Source organism: Athene noctua, chromosome 19, assembly GCF_965140245.1.
Source record: "Athene noctua chromosome 19, bAthNoc1.hap1.1, whole genome shotgun sequence".
NCBI lineage: Eukaryota > Metazoa > Chordata > Aves > Strigiformes > Strigidae > Athene > Athene noctua.
Window position 1 is genome coordinate 3289681 of NC_134055.1, and position 18595 is coordinate 3308275.

At 53.6% G+C, this 18595-nt stretch overlaps 1 protein-coding gene across 1 annotated transcript in view; it reads left to right on the forward strand.

Moving 5' to 3' along the window:
• The first annotated feature begins 936 nt into the window (after positions 1–936).
• TBX4 (T-box transcription factor 4) overlaps positions 937–18595 on the forward strand; it is a 40204-nt gene continuing 22545 nt past the window's right edge. The window contains exons 1-3 of the mRNA XM_074922924.1: positions 937–948; positions 6087–6245; positions 7170–7264. Coding sequence (XP_074779025.1) covers positions 937–948; positions 6087–6245; positions 7170–7264 — 266 coding nt within the window. The remainder of the gene's footprint in view (positions 949–6086; positions 6246–7169; positions 7265–18595) is intronic.

Genomic DNA, 18595 nt, shown 5'->3' on the forward strand with positions numbered 1-18595 from the left:
AATAATTGCAAAGCAGATGGGTCAATTTTATTTTAGTTTTTATATATTGAAGTGAAATCAGACCTTTGGCTAGGAAAGACCGTCGGGGACTACCTCAGTCTGACGTTCACCAGGGCAGTGATCTATTTGTTCTTACACAAAGTGTTGCTGAGCTCATGGTAAAGTCTGTTTTGTACAAAATGTGAAATGTTATTTTTCTAGATGCTACTTTAAAAAACAGTAAGACGGCGTATTCAAAAATAAAAATCCAGAGCATTTAGACAAAATTAGAGTTCATTTTAAAAATTAGAACAATTCCACAATTGTTTGTTGTTACTTGTAAAATACTCGAGCTTTTAAAAAATGTCTAGATACGTGAATATTCGTTCATAGTGTAATTATTACCGGTTACATAGTGAGCAGTGCCTGTTTGCATCCTACAAAGCTTTGCTTGGAATTACGAGAGGTAAGTATACTTGGTACGCTGGGACAAAATTATCAGATAGCCCCCAAATATTTAAAAACAAATCGGAATACGGTTGTTCGTTTGATTGATGCAGTTTCAGCAGAGCTCGGTGCGAGACTAACACATTCGTTAGCAACATTTTTAAACATTCGTTAAAATATTTACTTAATGGTCTAAAACAAAGCCTTAGAGCCTAGAAACGTGCCCAAGTCAGGCAAATAGACGCGGATAATTCGAGTGAACGGTTAGAAGCAGAAAATGGCTTGCATTTAAAACCGTGCATATTTTCAATACCCCCTTAGTGCATCTATTTTAGGCAGATGCTGAAGATTAAAGGGCCGCATGTCAGCCCGTATCTTACCCATGCTTCCTGTCATCGTTTCTTTGCAATTTCATTTTGTGTTTTCCTTTCAGCCTAGAAGTGTTTGGTACCAGTCTCTTGGCAAAAGAGCCTGAGGAATGGAAGGGTAAAGAAATATGACCCAGCTGCTATGCACAATGAGGTTTGTAAGTCCTTGTATGGTATAAATAAGCATATTACACAGTTATTAGAAATTTGGCACTGTCCCTGTTTAGAAGCCCGAGTCTGATGCTGTGTAATTCCTCCCGAGTACATGCATAATTCAGTATTAGCACTCCAATCTTCCAACCTTACTACTGGCCAAATTCGGCAACTTTTTCTCAGTCCTCATCCATTCAAACCCTCCTCGGCAGTGTAAACCGGTGAGTTTCCGCTCAAGCCAATAAATCTATGCCAACCCACTCGGCCGAGGCTCGGTCCTGACTTCACGGGAGCCGGGGCCAGGGTGGGAGCGGGGCCGGACCCCCCGCCGCCCTCCGCCTCGCACCGGGGCTCCGAGCCGCGGCCGCCGTCGGGGCCGCCGGGTACCGTCGGGTGCGGGCTCGGGGCTCGCTTCTCCCCTCGTCTCCGCCGCGGTTGACAGGTTTTCTTTGGGGCAATGGGAGGAGGTTTTCTTGGGGGGGAAAAGGAGCGAGCCAAAGGGAACGGCGCCGGCTGGAAGAGCGGTGGAGCATCCCCGCAGATCTAAGCCCGCTCGGTTTTCCCCGGCCCGCAGACTTGAGTGTAAATATTGGAGAAAAGCGACAGTAAACTTTTATTAATCGCCGGTGTTTAGGGCCAAGGCATGAGCGAGCTCGGTGACAGTGATGAGTGGTTTGGAGCGCCGGTCCCTGAAAGCGGGGCTTATCCTCCCCCTGCCTGCTCCTTTGACTCGGCGGTGATGAGCCGTGAATAGGAGCCACCCTGCCGTCGGGGATCCGGCCGTTTATCTGCCGGGTGATGACAGTCGGGTTGGTTTCGAGCCTCGCCGTGAATTGCCGGAGCCTCCGGGAAGCGCACGGCGCTGCCGCATCCGGGGGGCCCCGTCCGGCGGGGAGGCTTCGCCCCTCCACGCCGAACCCGTCCCGTCCGTCCTCCTGCCACGCCAGACCGGGGGACGATGAAACCGGCCGCGGCCTCCCCCAGCCCCGACCGAGCCCCGCCGGCACCGAACCCGCCGCCTCGGTGCAGGCGGCGGCTGGGGGAGCCCCGGGGGGCCCCGGGGGCCGGAGCCCGCTGCGGGCAGGTGCTGCCCGGGCTCACGGCCCGGCGGAGCCAGCGCGGAGAGCCTCAACCGGGGCCCACGGCAAGGACAGGGCCCTCCACCACCGCCCCGGCACCCGCACAGACGGGGAGGGCCGGGGGCTGGCGGGAAGAAGGGGAGGCTTTGGCTTTGCTTTAATTAAATCCTCCCCACCTAGGGGATCGTCCTCTCCGCCTTTTTTTTTTTTTTTTTTTTTTCTCCTCAAGGTGGGGAAAATTGCATTTAAGGTAGGGAAGCGCAGGCAGCGTCCGTAATTCCCGCTGTTCACAGCTGCGGGAGGAAGGGACGGAAAGTCACGCAAACAAAGCCGAGCGACCGGTCCCAGCCGCAGAGTAAATACAAAAATTCACCTTTGCCGTGGAGCCCGGCCCTCGCAGCCGCCCCAAGCCCCGCAGCCTGCGGGGAGAGCCCGGCCCTCGGGTGGGAACCGGCGGCGGGACGGAGCGGTGCAAGCGGGGGTCGGCTGCGGTGCCCGCGCATCCTCCGCGGGCTCTCCCCTCCCGTGGCCGTGGGGTTGGGGCACGGGGCCGCGGCTCAGAGGCAGCTACGACCCGCGGAAACCACCGCGGCCGAGCGGCGGCCGGTCAGCGGCGGGGGAGCGGCGCTCCGGGAACCCCCCCCCACGCCCCGGCCGAACCGGGCCTCCCCGCTGCCACCGCGGCCCCACCGGGACGGCTCCTCACCCCCGGGCCCCCCTCAGCCCCTGCCCCGTCTGTGCGGGGGCAGGACGGGCGCGGGTCCCCCCTCACCCCGGCCCGCGGGTGCACGTCGGGGCCCGCCGCTGGCCCGGTCTCACCTGCCGCTGGCCCCGGCCCCGGCCCGCCGGTTCCTGCGGGAATTTCCCGCCGCTCCCTCGCTCGCATCCCCCGGCCCGCCCGGGCTTTTTTTTTTTTTTTTTTCTCTTTCGTTTTTGCTTTTTTTTTTTTTTTTTTTTTTTTTGGTAGGAGTGGGAAAAAGGTTCATTAAGAGGTTGACCCCAGTTTACTTTTTATTCTGCTCCTGTTCCCAATTTCGGCACCACGTGACGGTGGGAGTGAGTTTGGGTTTAAATTCACTTTCAAGAAAACCCCGATAAAAATCCTGCCCCGTGAAGCCCCGCCGGCTCATGGCGGTGTCCCTGTGAGCCCGGGGCTGCGGGAGGCCAGCGGCACCTCGGCGCCCACCGGGGACCGGCCGGCTCGGGTAAGAGGCTCCCGCCCGCCGCCCTTCCCGCGGGTGCGGAGCGGGGCGCAGCCCTGCAGAGAGGGTGCGCAGGGGCGCGATGTAGAGCGGGGCTGTCGCGATATAGGGGCTGTCGCGATAGGGGGTAGCGCGGGAGCCTGGGCGCGTTTCTGCCGCGGGTGGGAGGTGAGGGGCCCCTCAGCACACCCCGACGGCAGGGCTGCGGGTGTCTCGGTAATCACGACAGCAGAGCTGAAGTGGCCCGTTCAGTCGCGACAGCAACTCGGGGACTCTCCCGACGGGGTTTTCCTCCCGGTTTGGGGGTTTGGCTTGGCGGTGCCCGTGACCGGAGGGTGCGGGGGCTCCTGCCCGGAGGGGTGCGGAGCCGGGAGCTCGTCTCCCCCCTCCCCGCCGCGCTCACCTCGGGGCGGCCCCGGCGTGGGCTGGACCCCGGGCCCGGCCTCGCCGCCGCTTTGTCTGCAGACGCCTGGCTCCTGCCCGTGCTGGGGCAAGGCTCGGGCCTCTCTGTCGCGACCGGGGGAGGACGATGAACGCAGCCCCCCCTCCCCGGGCTCTCACCCGCGCCCGAGGACAGGCCCCAGGCCGGCAGGACACGGCAGTTCGGCTCCCGGTGCAGCAGGGCCAGGGAAGCCGCCGGAGGCTGCGGGTCCCTCCCAAAGCGTGACCCCCCGCCCGGGCCCGGACCTTCCCCACCGCCCCGGTCCCACCGCGGGGTCCCGCCGCCCCACACCGCCCGTCCAACCGAGCCCAGCGCCCTTCCAGCGCGGCCTTTGCCCGCCGCGGCCCTCCTGCCCCCGCCGCAGCCCCCGGCCCGGCTCCCCGGCGGGCAGCGGGGAGCGCCGGGACCACCGGGGCTGGGAGGGAGCCGTGAGGCTGGGGGTGTCCCCCCCCCAGCACCGGGCTCCCCCCCCCCTCCCCTCCCCGGCCGTTCCCCGATCAGCCAGCGGCTCAGCTGGCCGCCAGGCCCGGCGCAGCGCCGAGCAGGCAGGGCAGGCCGGGGAAGGCCGCGGCCGGGCCCGGTGCGCGGGGGCCGGGCTGCCGCTGCCCCCGGCCGGTGCCCCCCGGTGCGGACCGTCGGGTGGGCGCGGGGCCGGGGCCGGGGCGAGCGGGCCGGGCCGGGCGGAGCGGGCCAGAGCCGGTCTGTGGGGATGTGATTGACAGCGGCAACGTCAGCAACAGGAGGGGAAGGGAAAAGGGAGGGGGGAGACAAAGAGGGAGGGAGTCGAAAGGCCCCAAACTGGATCTTTATGGAACATTTTCCGCCAAGATCAAGGGAAAGTGAATCCGCGCAGCGGGGGATGCCCCGCACGCCGCTGCCATCGGGGGCCGCGGAGCCGCGCCCGGCCTGAGCGCCCCGCGCAGCCGCCGCGCTGCCCCGCGGATGCCCTTCATGCCGCAGCCGCCCCCAGGCGAAGCCCGGAGCCCCCCGCTGCGCCTCCTGCCCCCCCGGCCGGCCGTGTGAGTTCCCGGGGTGCGGAGGGAAGGAAGGGAGGGAGCGGGGGGTCCGCGGGTGCGAGGATCCCCGCAGCCTGCCGAGACCCCGGGGCCTGCGCCGGGCGGCCGCCGCCAGCCTGCCCCGCTGCCCGCCCCCCGCCCCCGGCCTGCGACCCTACTCCGTTACCGGGAGCACCGGGTCCCGGCCCGCGGGCAGGAGCCCGGCCCTCGGGGGTCGCCGCCGCCTCCCACCTGTGCTCCTCCGGGTCACCGGCCCCGCCGTGCGGGAACATCCGCGCTTCGGCCGGGCTGGGGCCGCCCCGTCCCCCCGAGCCGGGCGGGGGGGGACCGACGGTGCGATCGGGGCACCGACGGTGCGATCGGGGCACCGGACGAGCCGCTGCTGCCGGGGGCTGCCGGGCACTGCCGGCCCCGATGTGGCCGCGGCGGGCACGGGCACGGGAATTTGTGCGTGTGCCCCCCTCCATGGCCGCGGCTCTCTCCGAAGCTTTGCTGTGGCTGGAGCTGTGCTGGAGGGGTCACAGCCCCGCTCTCCCCCCTCCACCTCCGCCGCCCCGGACGGCGGCTCAGCCATGGCGGCGCGGCGCAGAACACCGGGGCTGGGGGAGAGGAGCGCTCCGTCGGGGGCCGCCGGTCCGGGGACCGTCAGCGTTTCCCCGTGGGGGGAGCTCCGGTTTCGGTCCCCGGGGCCGGGACCCCCGCAGCCTCCGTCTGTCCGTCCGTCCGTCGAGCGGGGCGGGCGGCCGCGTCCCTCTGCGCTGTAAAAGCCGGGGTTGATGCGCGGCAGCGCCGGCGGAGCTGTCAGGCCTTATCTTTATTGGCGTTTCCCAGTCTCCGTCCAAGTTTAAGAGGGGCCCTTTTATCTCGGAGCCCGGCACTCCGCCTGTTTACACCGCCCGGCTCCGCCGCTGCGCTTCGCCGTGGAGCCTCCACAACCCCGACGGGACGGGGCAGAGCGACCGGCCGGGCCGGGCTGCCCTCCCCCACGGGTACCGGCCCCGCACGGCGGCAAAAAACGGGAAGAGGGGAGAGACGAGAAAGGGTCGGGGCTGGGGGGGGGGGTGTCTGCGGCCACATCTGAGATGAGCTGCCCGGGCCTCAAGCGGGAGCGCAGCCACACGTGGGCGGCTCCCCCGCGGGGGCAGGCGGGCCCGGCCCGGCTCTCCCGGGCACAGCGGCTTTCCCCCGGGGCCGGGGGTGTCACGTCCCACTCTCGCCGAGTGCCGCCGCCTGAGGAAGGAACCGCGGGCCGGGCCGGGAGGGCCTGACCCCGCAGGTGGCGGTGGCCGGGGCTTGGAGGGGCGAAACGGGTCGGGGAGGAGGGGAGCAGGGGCTGGACGTGGCCCCCGGTGCTGCGAGCTAACGGTGCTCCTCTCTCCCCCCCCCCCCTCCCCTCCAAGGAAATGCTCCAGGAGAAAAGCTTGTCTGAAACCGAGGAAGGGTTTCCAACAGCCCCCGCGCCCGGCCATGCGGACTCCTCCGCCGGCTCCCCCGTCCTCGGCGTAGCCGGGGGGAGCAGCACGCCGCTCAGCAGCCCGCAGCTCCCCGACCCCGAGCAGGTACGCACCGCCCGGCCCCGCGTCCTGCCCGACGGCTTCGCCCCGCGCTCTCCCCGCCAGCCCGCCACCGCGCAGCTCTCCCAGGGGGGAAGGATTGCGAGGAAATCGCATTTTTCTTTACTTTTTCTGTGGTTTGTGTTTGTTTTTTTTTTTTTTTGCAATTTTTTCCCTGGGCAAAGCAGGCCGCCCCGCGCCCGCCGCCGGGTGCGGTAGGTCGGTGGGGGCGAGCCCGAGATCCGCGGAACCGCGGCCACCGGGGCCCGTCGGGTGGCGGAGCCGCGACCGCTCCTCCCGACCAGGATCCGGCCCGGTGGTGGATTTCGTTGTTTGTTTTGGTTTTTTTGTTTTGTTTTATTTTGTTTTTCCCCAGCTAAATAAAACGCCGGGTCCACCCGAGGCCTCTCGGCACATCGCACCCGGCCGGCGCCTCCGCGTTGCCCCTGGCATCCCGCGGAAAGGAGCGGATCCGCGCAGAAACCGCTGCCCTGGACGCGCACATTTCTCAGCGGATCCGGGTGTCCCCGCGGATGCTCCTGACCCCGGTTTTGGGGAGTCCCAGGGGCGACAGCGCGGCCCGTCTGCCCCATCGGGCCATGGAAATCCCTACCAAAAAAAAAAAAAAAAAAGAAAAAAAAAAAGAAAAAAAAATTCCTTTTGGCCGCAGTGTCCCGCCTGCATGTGAAAGTCTGCAATTAAAACCGGCCTCAGTTTGTTTCTCTTGTTTTTGGCAAAGGGCAGTGGAATTTTTGGGACTTCATCCTCCTCCCGCACAGGCAGGACCGGGGCTGGTGCGGCTTCGGCCGGCGCCTCGGCTGCGGCGCTGGTCCTGGGTGCGCAGCCACCGAGCCCCTCCGCCCTTCCCAGCCCTCCTCCGAGGTTTTCTCAGACATTTCTTGCTCTTCTCATTATCTTTATTTTTTCCAGACAATAGAAAATATCAAAGTCTATCTCCATGAGAAGGAGCTATGGAAGAAATTTCATGAAGCTGGCACCGAAATGATAATAACCAAAGCAGGCAGGTTAGTGAAAATTCCCCGCCAATATATATTGCTTCTGATCCATGTGAAATGTCCCTGTTTGCCGAGACTGGGTTTTGCAGAGCTACTGCAATCAGTGGCATTTAAAAAAAACCATTATTGTGATTGCAGATTTCAGTAAAAGCATTTTATTCGGTGTAAACTGTGCATGTGTTTGTGACAACGAGATTGTGGATGCAAGGAAGAGTTGTGGTGTAATTTGCTACATTTAGTCCCAATTCTCTTTGGTAATTCTTATTTTTTTGTTTGTTTGTTTTTTTGTTTTGTTTTGTTTTGTTTAAGGATCTTAGAATGATTGTAGCTCTACTTTTTTTTTTTTTTTTTTTTTTTTTTTTTTCCCGCAAAGCAAATCCCACTCCCCTTTTCTGCACAGACCTGTGCTGGGATACTTTGCACCAGAGTTTTAGCAATATGAAGGCATAGGCTATGCTTTTAATCTCAGAACCGAAAGAGAGACAACTACTGCTTTTATCCTGTTAGGTGTGGAAAAATAATATGTCTGCCTTGCCTTGGAAAACAATGATTTTTAACAAATCAGAGCCCTCTCAGCTTGCACACCCAGGCCCGGGCGGGAGGCTCACGGAGGCTTCGCTCTCCCGGAGAGCCCATCCCTGCTCCTGCTCCTGCTCAGGGCTCCCTTCCCACTCGGGCTGCTCAGGTGGGAGATGGCAGAATTACTGTCAGAAAATTAAACATCACAATTAAACCTCACACCATCACCAGCCCGGGAATCGGATAGTTCCCAACAAAACCAGCCAGCTCCTACCGTGGGCACTGAAATATCTGTCCTTGGCTTCTGCGGCAGCGGGCTCGCATTGCTGCCGCTGGAAAAGAAAAATTGCCAGGCTTAGGTGTTAAAAACCATTTTCATTCTAACACGGCTGTGTTGTTTTGCCCTGCCCTGCGATTGCTGATTTTACACCATGCTAGAGAGCTGTGGAGGACAGTCAAATAACGGAGAGAAAGCAGAGAAAGAAAAATAATCCCACAGTCCATATGCAGACTTTTTTCCCTGTGGTTCCTGATCCTTCGTGCAGGGCAGCCGGGGGGCTCCGGGGTATGCGTGTGTCTTTTCTCCTCCGTTTGCTGCTCACACCGTGAGAGCCGGACCCCAGCCCCTGGCTTTGGATTTGGGGGGTGATGGGCGGTTTCCCTCTGCTCTCCCCGTCCCGGCAGCGCTGCTCTGCGCAGCAGCTGGCCAGTGAAGGGGACCTGTGCTCTAATAATCAAGATATTCCCATTAGTCCCTCTGGAGAGGGGGTGTATGTGCCGGGGATCTTCAATTTGTTTGCTATTTGGCCTATTTATGAAGTGATTGTGCAGGCGATTCTGTCCTTATCACACCACATTTTGGTGTATAAAATCTTAGGGCTTGTGCCGTAGCGTCTACTGATGTGAAGAGCCGGATTCGTTTTGATAGGTCTGCTACCTAAGTCAGCTAAGACTAGGGGATCAAGACCTCAAATATTTCACCCTTAATTTATAGTATCTGAATGTGTCTGTGCGGGACGTGTAATATCTTTACCAAATTCTAGACCCTAAGCATCCCAAATGTGCATGTTATCTCTTTGTAAGTCTTACCGTGGATCGTTTAAACAAATCCGTATGTATGGGGCTCAGCCCCACATTCTTTGTCCGGAGGAGCTGGCAGTGCACACGTAGTCACCTTTCGTGAGCATGTGGGTGGGGGGGACTGACCCCAAGATGTACAAAACTTTATTCTTTGAGTTACCTAAGCCAAATTCTCCATTTGTGAAAATGAGTGCAGCACCATCAAGCTAAGAGCATTTTTTTTTTTTTTAATGAATAGTTTTTAATTTTAAAAAATAGCTGAAATGCTGATGAATAACATGAAACAAAATAGACACTTAGTTTCTTTTCTCTGTGTCCAGCTGCAAAGGGTGTTAAAATAAAGGGCAACGTTTTGATCAGTGTTAGGAGTGAGTGCAAGGGCTGCCCGGCTCCGGAGCCCCCGCAGCGGGACCGCAGCCGCTGGCCCCGGGCGATGCTGCCGGGCTGGGGCTGGGCAGAGCCTAATCCTGCCCTGGCCTGGGCCGGGCTCTCCGGCAGCACCGAAACAAAAAAAAAAAAAGCACAAAATAATTAGTATGAAGACGACAGAAAAAAAAATTAAAATAAAATCAAACAACTGAAATCCCGTGATCGCTGAAGTCTCTTCGTTCGTACGGAGTGCCAGGCTGAGCCACTCGTGACTGAGAGCAGGGCAGCCCAAAAGCAGGAATGTGCCCTTAATTGTAATGCAAATGATGAAATGAAAATTATTACTCCATGCAGATTTTATTTTACCCAAGCTATTTAAATAAAGAGTATAAATAATAAACCTCCTCTTGACCCAATTAAAAAAATGATGGTTAATAGAGATTTGTATGCACTTGCATTTAGCATGGGGAGGGGGAGAGGTGAGGGGGGCTGAGAGGGAAAACGGCTAATTGCAGGCACTAATTAGGACTCTAATCCCCCTCCCAGCAGGCACAGAGATGTCCCTGAATGCAGTTAGTTGAAATCACTTAAATGTCGGTCTGTCTGACCTCAAGGGGCACAAACGAAAAGAAATTGAAGCCTGATTTTAAAATTTCAAACAACAACAACAAAAAGTGACTTTAATGACAAGTTCACTCAATGGAGAGGAAATGTAAAGCTCAGCGGAAGCGTTAATTCCATGGCAATGGTGTAAAATAGCCTTTTTGTATAAACAAGGCAAATATTGATAACTTGGGGGGGGGGGGAAAGAGGGGGAGTCATTTGTTTCATTCTTTGTAGAGCTCCACAGAACGAGCCAACTATAAATTATCGAGAATTTAGGGCTGAGAATTACTTTGGGGGGATTATTACTCCCTCTTAGGACTGATCTGTAGGAGACATTAGGAGAACACAGCAAGCTCAGCATTGAAATAGAAATCATGTTGTTGCCAAGAAAACTTGATTTATAAAGTGGAAACATCTTTAAAATGCGCTCGCTATCTTTTTAATGTTCAACTGCTTCATTGTGGGAGGAAAAAAAAAAAAGAGATTATTTTATATTAAAAGGATCATCACAAGATAAAAAGTTTATGTTAGCAAAGTTCCCTGAACTTTGCATAAAACCGCTCGCCTCCTTCAGACATAAAATCCTGCCCATCGCAGCGCCCAGAGGATGGGACGCTGGTCTTCATAAATCAGGTTCCTCCTATTTGAGGTTTGTTCTAATTATGAATTTCTGCTCCAGAGGATTTTCTGTGGATGGTTTTTAAAGGCTGAATTATATATAGTGCAAATATTGCCCCATCTTTGCCGTTGCCTGGAGCTGTGGGTACCCAAGGGCTGCCTAAACCGGAGGGAAACAAAAAGAAAACCGGCCACGCGTGATTTTCTTTAAGCGCTGGCCATCGCGAGTGGCATTTCGCAGAGCAGCTTTTTCGGAAAAAGTTTGCAGATGAAACCCCGTTGTTCGGGTGGCTGCGAGCCCGGCTGGTTCCTCCGAGCAGCCTCTCACCGCTGAGCCCCGGCGCGGCGGCTGCCACCGCTCCCCGGTCCCCGGTCCCCGGTCCCCGGTCCCGCTCCCAGCTCGGCAGGGTCGCCTTCTCGGGAGGGGTGAATGAGCCCAGCACCCGCATCGAGCTGTGCATGCCTGTGTTTATAAATAAGCCTATGATTGTTCGCAAATCCTCCTGTTTATTTAAAAAAAAAAGAAAAAAAAAAAGAAAAAAAAAAAAAAGAAAAAAAAAAGAAAAAAAAAAGGAAAAAAAAGAAAAAAAAAAGAAAAAAAAAAAAAGCAGCATTTCCGAGGCGGCGAGGTCCTATTAAATCAAATGAACAAAATCAGTGTAGATGGTAAGAAGGGGCACAGGGTGTGTTGGAGGATGGAGATGCAGGGGTGCAGCTGAGCCCCGCCGTGCGCTGCCTCGCTCCGGACCTGCCCGTCGGGCTTTGCAGAGCCGCAGCCCGTCCTAGCAAGGCGCGCACCTTTCCTGCTGGAGTTTAGGCAGTCCGCGGTGATGAAGTTGTATGAGGGGTGGGTAAAACAGGAAGAAAACGAGACTTCATTATAAATCCGATTTCATCTTCTTGCTCTTACGTGCTACTATTTAACTGAATAATTGTAATATTTTTCTTTTTTTTTTTTTTTTTTTAATCTTGAGGCAAACCCCACTTTGTCTCATAATTCTTTGTGAAATCTCATCTTCCAGACCTTATTTCTGCCGGGAGTTAATCTTTGCTTACACAGTCTTCCTGGCTCAGGATTTCTTTCTTTCTGTTAGTTCTTATTTAGCTCTAGTTGTTCCCTAGTTTTCTTTCCAAGGTGCCAGTCTTTGCAGCATTGCAGTTTCTATCCAGATATTGCCAGGCACAAATAATTTGATGAAGCTAATCAGTAAAAAATACCAGTTCACAGCATGTCGAGTCACATTTTTGTGAACAGTTACTGAGGAGAAAATAATGTTTCATTCCTCTATGGTAGCATAACCATCCCAGAGCTGTGAACAGGAGCTGGAGATACTGAAGTTAAGTTTTGGCTGGAGCGCAGGATGCGCACAGGTACAAAGATAGCTTCGGTCTTTATGGTAGCAGGTTTTAAGAAGAGTATGTAGGAAAATACTGCACAGAAAAAAAAAAAAATCAATAAAGCGGCTTGCATGTGTGGAAAAGACGCAAACCTCCTTTAGATGTTCAAGTTTCATTTTAAAAGTGGCTTATTTCAGTTCAAAAAAATCTGTTCCTAATCAACTTTAGTAAACCAAAATAAAACTAGTTTTTAGGACATCAAGGTCTGAAGAAGTATAAATGCTTTGGCTAAGCTGGTGCAGCTTTCCTCTGTGAATAATCCTTTAAAAGTTAAATTTTCCATGGCTCTGTAGGGCATATGGATGCCCAGTTCTCATTACAATTAAAGGGAAATATTTGTCCAGAATCTTTTGAGGCAGTTACAAGATCTCTGCTAAAGGTTTTTGATCCAAAAGCAAAACCTTAATATCCAAGATCTGTGATGGAATGCGAGCCGTCAATTTAAAACTTGGAAATAAAGTAGATATTTAAGGAATGTTTGATCTGCTTAGTCCTAAATTCGAGGTCCTGGAATTACCCTGTTCGGGCAAACTCCTGCTTTTAGAGAAAGGAGCAGGAGCAAACTCCAATGGCTCTTGGCTGTGCTGCTAAAGATGTCGACAGCTTTGGCAGGGAAGACAGAGCTCATGCACGCCGAGTAGGGCAGGGATGGGATTTTAGTTTTTAACACGCTTCTCTCTTCAAACAGCAATCCCTGCTTTTAGTTTGTTAAAGACACGGGATGCTCATGATTAAGGGTGTTCCCAAACCTTTCCCGGCTAGTCCTTAGGCTGGAGCTGGCCAGGGTTGCAGGGAAGGGTTTGGTTAAGCCCAGACTAGCTGGGGAACATCCTCGCCATGGCTGGGGCTCTGCCTTTGCCTCGAAGGCTCCTGGGCACAGGGGCTGCGGGCCATCGCCCGCTCTGCAGCGATGAGCCAGCGCATGGCCAAGGCTGCCCACGGCTCCTCCGAAAGCCCCCGCGGAGCCCCCGCAGCTGGGGGGGGGCTGCACCGCCGAGGGAGCTGGCCTAGCCAGGGAGCAAACCTGCCCCGAAATGCTACAGCACCAGGTTGTTGGCCACGTTCTTGCACAGGTCCTCTCTGATGTACCTTTGGGCTGTGCTGCCGGGGGCTCCGGGCACCCACCTCGCCCGTCCTCTGGCACTGTGGGACCTTTGCTGCTCAACTTCAGTTGCCGCAAAATGAAAGCACCGGAGAAGCATCTCATGTCAAGAAGCCTGCCTGTGTTTCAAGTTACCATGAGGCAAAGAGGAAATGTTTCTAGAGCATGAAAGCAGCCATCCAGCGAACCAAGTTCTCAAGTATGTGAGAAACAATGTTTTATTTAAAAATTAGATGCGCTAGCCAGAAGAAAAAAACATAACCTCGCCATTCCAAAATATAAAAATCCCTTAACTGTCTGACCTTCTCATCACTAGGTCATGGTCCTGCCACCAGATAAATCTCTCCTATCTGTCCATAGACTGAGAGTTCAATGTTGCTTGTGTTAGTGACAGTGAATTTGGGGCTGAAAAATGAACTACTGATGAGAACTCCTGTTGAACCTGTATTGTTTGTTATTCTGAGGCAAGGATCTGGCATGGGCTAATCCAGCACTTCAAAGTTAACTGCTCTTACTTTGTATACAGAGCGTCATAGCGGAGTGGCGTGGGTGATAAGAGAAATAAGGGACTGAGGGCTAGGATACACTGGGAAAATGGGACCCTGTTGAAAAACTCTTTGATCTCTTTAAAGTATTTTCTGAAAGCAAGAATCTATCAAAAAGGAAATGCCATTTTAAAAGGCTAAAAGAAACAGCTGACATCCCCAAATTTGTTTTAATCTGCCCCGGAGAATATTATTTTTAAAGATGCGTTAAGTCAGTGGAAGAAATACTTGTCAAAAGAAGGGAAATTGGAAAAAAAGCAGAAAGGTCATCAGAATGGAAACGTGGTTCTTGAAGCCTCTGCACACCATTCCTTTCCCTCCTAACAATGAAGACATGGAGAAGCATCCTTAAGCAGCCATGGCCAATTCTCAAGAAGAATTTGGGGCCGCATTAGTTATTATCAGGGATGTAGGCATGTCATCTGCCTTGGTGCTTTGAAACCATCTCTGGAGGCATCTTGGCATGCCCAGCAGCTTCTGAGGAGGTGGGCTTTCAGCCATGATGTGGCTTGTTAGCCAAGATGTTGAGTGATTTCTTGTTTTTCTGATCCTTTCACCTGAACCTGATATGCCATAAGCATCACCTTTCCAGACAGCTTCTGAAAATCCAGTTGTTGCTTTACTTGAGCACCCCACACTTGAGGATTGTAAAATCGCTGTTTGTCTTTGGAAGGCTTTGTCTTACTGAAACTCCTTTTGAAAATGGGACTTCAGCCGATGAGCTGCTGAAGGGCTGGGGGACATTTTTACCCTTGAAAGGACAGAAGGAAGCTCTTGGTAGTATCTGAAACATCATCCACACCACAGGGACACGCAGTGAGCACCAGTGTGCACATTCCTAAGAGCTTCAGAGAGCACCGACAGCCTTTGGTGAGGACATGACTTGGGTTGCCCCCGAGGTGTCTTGTTTCCATGCAGTTTTCTCTATGGAAATACCAGTTGAGCTCCTCGTAACTTCCCCGCTTACCGCGTGCTGGTCAGAGAAACCCCTTCCCATGTATGAGTAGGAGCATCAGAAATGATGTTTGCATCTAAGCATGGAAAGTTCGATCAAATCCTTGTGAGCAGGAGGGTGGTGGGGCCTGAGGGGTTTGCAGAGGCCACCTTGTCGCCCAGCAGTACCAAGCCATGCGCCAGCGTCCCTGGGACACTGAGGTCCCGGCGTGCAGCGTGCCACAGGCGGTTGGTGCTCAGATGAGTGCTTTGAGCTCTTCGGTCAGCTCCGATGCTCTCAGCTTTTCTGGCTGCACTGGATTTCTGTCCCCTGTGCAAAAATAAGACTTTATAGGACCTGGGAACCTTGCAGTTGCCCAGCTTTCCAGGAGCAACCAGGCCTGCTCACACGGGGATTAAAACACAAGATGCCCACGAAGTGGCCAAGCCTGTAGAGCCTGAGAGACTGGGAACTGCTGCCCCGAACGAAAGCAAAGCAAAGCTTTCCTCTTATCGCTCGCTTCCAAATCCAACCAACCAATTACACATTAATTAAACTTTGTTTGAACATAATAGAAGCTTTGGCTCCATGTCAGTAACTGCTCCATGGTTAAGGGGATTGGATAGTAATAGAATAAATAAATAAACAAGAGATGCTTATTCTAACAGTTCATTTTAAAACAATTTGTGAATATCATGCAGAGATAAAATGTGCCTAGCATAAACTTAGCTAAGCAATGACTGCTTCATTATCAGAGCAAATAATTCACTCGCACATCATCTTTGAAGCTTGGGAGGGCTACAGAATTGTGCTGCTTGTTTATTTTCTTGGCTTTTACTGTTTTTGCTACATTTCATCTGCACGGAGCTGCAGGGAAGGGTTTAACCGGGGCTGTGACAGTGCAGTGCCAAGCCCCGGTGACACCGGCCCCGTTCCTGCTGCTTGTGGTCCCCAGAGCCAGGCTCAGCCCCTCTGCCCTCCCCCGGGCATCACCCTGCACTTCAGCTCCCAGCAACCGGGTGCCAGACCGTGGGATTTTAATTCTGTCCCAGATGTCCTGCTCACACAGGAGTGAGACACCGTAGCCTTTTTCCTGTGATTGCTTTCTCTGAGGGCAGATTCCGCATCAGAACGTAAAAAGTGGTTTAAGTTTTCCCCTCTGAAGGGCAGTGAGAGCTGCTGCTGGCAGCGCTATGCCCCTGCCAGTGTGGGGAGGGAGGTAGAAAAATGCTTGTCAGAGACACTAAACCCAGCGGAGAGCTTTGAGGGGTGTAGGAGACCATCAGGGTGATGCCGAGGAGCCTGGATGGTCCCTTCTTCACTGCCTTGAGCTGGAGGGAGGGAGAAGTGGCTTTTGAACGTGTCCGAAATTGCAGTCTGTCTCGGTGTTTTGCAGAAGAGGCTGTCGGGGTGATGCTTGGCCGCTTGTGCCAAGCCCAGGCGTGCCATGGGCTTGTGGCCGGTCCACGGGCAGGCAGGGAAGCCACGGGGCCGGTGGTGGCTCCTGCTCACTGAGCAGCTGCACTGGCTGCCTGGTGTTGGCTGGGAGCAGCCATCACACCTACTGTGTGCTGGTGGGTTAGACACACACCTTGTCTGGCTTAAAAAAAAAAAAAAAAAGAGCATAAAGGAGAAGAAATTGGTCCTTTCCTGGACTCTCCGGCCCCAGGGATGGCAGCAGCGTTTGCACATTCAGGGCATTTGCTGCAGCCCCTGGACATCGTGTCTGACCAGGCTTTGGGTCTGAACAAAAGACGATGAAGCCAGGAATTGCTGCTTTTAATCTCCTGATTACTGGTGGCTGAAACTTCGCCTAATAATCGGTTTATCCTGAGCTGCACACCTGCCCAGAGCTTAACCCCGGTGAGCCTCCCCGCTTGGCACGGGAGGCGTTGCTGAGAATCAGATGCCGCCTGCTCGGACACACTCCCCGGGAAGCCCCAAATTCCCAATTTTTGTAACCGGTTTCCGCGCAGCGAAGCTCTCACCCAATTTGGAGTCTTGCGTGGCAGCGGGCAGGAGGGTGGGTAAGCTGTGGATGTGCTCGGGTCTTGCTTCAGACCTCCCACCAAAGCCGGGCTGAGCTTTCCCAGAGCTTGGCAAGACATTGGCAAGTTTTTATTGCCGCACTGGGTTATTCTTCTGCCATTGCTGGTCCCCGAGCAATAGATGATGAAGCAAGCTATTGTCAGGGAAAGCTGGCCGAAGAGAAGCATCCTCTGCGGAGACGCCCATCCGCCCCAGAGCTCCTGCCTGCAGAGATTTGGCAGAGGGGCTGGTTATGCAAAGCTACTACTGAGCATGGAGCCCATGGCTGTGAGTAGCTCCATTGACCTGTAGTAAATCTGGGGAAGCAGGCAGGTTTTTGGCCCTTTCCCAGGGCTGACAGGGAGCTGTATAGACCCACTGTAGGCACGGTCTCGCTCCCGGGCAGGGTTGGTGCAGCCCAGTGCCTCCACCGTGATTTTATTTCCTCTCTTTCAAATGGGACATTTAATAAGGGCCAGGACATGATATTAGGTGCTCTCTCTTGCTTTTTTTTTTTTTTTTTTTTTCCCCTTAATTGAAACTCTATGACTGCATTTTCTTGGACCCAGCTCTTCAGCTTGTCATGCCTTCCCACCAGAAATGCACAACCCATGTTTGTATCGTATTGCAAAGAGATATTTACTAAATGAGCCTCTGCCAAGGGGTTGAGAAATATGTTTTCATTAAGAAAATTAAACTGACAAGTCCCTGGACAGCACATTAGTCGCATATTTTTTTTTTAAGGCCAAAATGCAGCAGCTAATAATAATGATGAAATGTCCGTGCACAGCCAAATTGCTAAAATCTACCCCATGTTTTCCTGGAAAAGAATGCGGAGAGTTGGCAAACTTGGTTGTAGCTGGGTCTGTCGACTGCCGAGTACAATGCTACCACTGCAAGATAGCGAGCGGTTTGCAAGTTAAGCAACACCTTCAATCAGATGTGAGTCCCCATTTGTTATCCTTAAAGAATTTCTGCTGTATATATTATAGTAGTACTTTGGCTCTTTGTATTTATTTTAGAGGGCTATACTAAAGAACATTATAAACGCAGGCATGTCCATGCTATATGAACTCCATATGCTGAAGCTTAATTTTAAATGCCATTAAAAAAGCACTTAACATTTACAATATATCAGTCCAGCTACTTTAGCAGCTTGGATGTACTACAGTAAATGAAATGATTGAGAAAAAAAGAAATTCAGAAGCTAGATGTTATAAAAATCCCCCATGCAGGATGTTTGCCTGGTACGATGCAGTAACTGTCGAATCATCTGGTTTTGAATCAATTTCTCGTCTTTTTTTTGTTTCATTTTAAAATGTCATTTTAAGGCCTAATTTTTTTTTTTTTTAAAATAAAAAATCTTGGCATTTAGATTGGATTCCTTATGCAATTTTTTTCAATGCGTGAATTGGGCTGTGTATTCACAAATTGAAATGTCCTACTGTATTTATCCAGGTGCTTACCTGTAGGAGGACAAGGTTAAGAGGAGTGCAGAGTTTATGAATGAAAATCAAATACGGACATTGGTAAACCACCCCTTTTTAGTCCCGGCTAATTACATGGTAAACATCTGGAATTTATGCAGGGCGGTTAAAAGAGTCAATTGAAATGATTTCGAACAGGGCCCATTTTGTTGCCTTCTCCCCAAGCACTGACAAAATGGTGCCACAGACCTGGGCCAGCTCGGCTGGGCACGGGGGCAACGTGCAGGGGGAGAAGGGAAATAGGTGGGGGGCAAAGTGGCCTTGATGTCCGATGGAGAAACGACATCAGGATTTGGGCCCTTGTTAATTAGGGTAATTAGAATGACTCCAGCAATTCTCATCCTCCTTCTCCTTACGCCGGTGGAAAGGAGAATTTTCTGTTCTGGCTAGTTGCTTGAAGGCTGTGGTGAGCCAGTTTGCTCAACTGACTTGTTTTTTTTACTGGATGAGGAGGAGGTTGGGAAGATGGAGCCAAGAAAATAGTTACTCTGAGGATGTGAAGTGCCTGATCCTGCAATTCCTGGCTGCTGAGGCAGTCTCGAGGGCTTGGGAAGCCTACGGCAGCGCCTGTACCCATCAGGGCCATCTCCTTTGGATCGCAAGACGTGATGATATATACTGGTTTCACGGCCATAGCTTTCTAAAAAAAATATT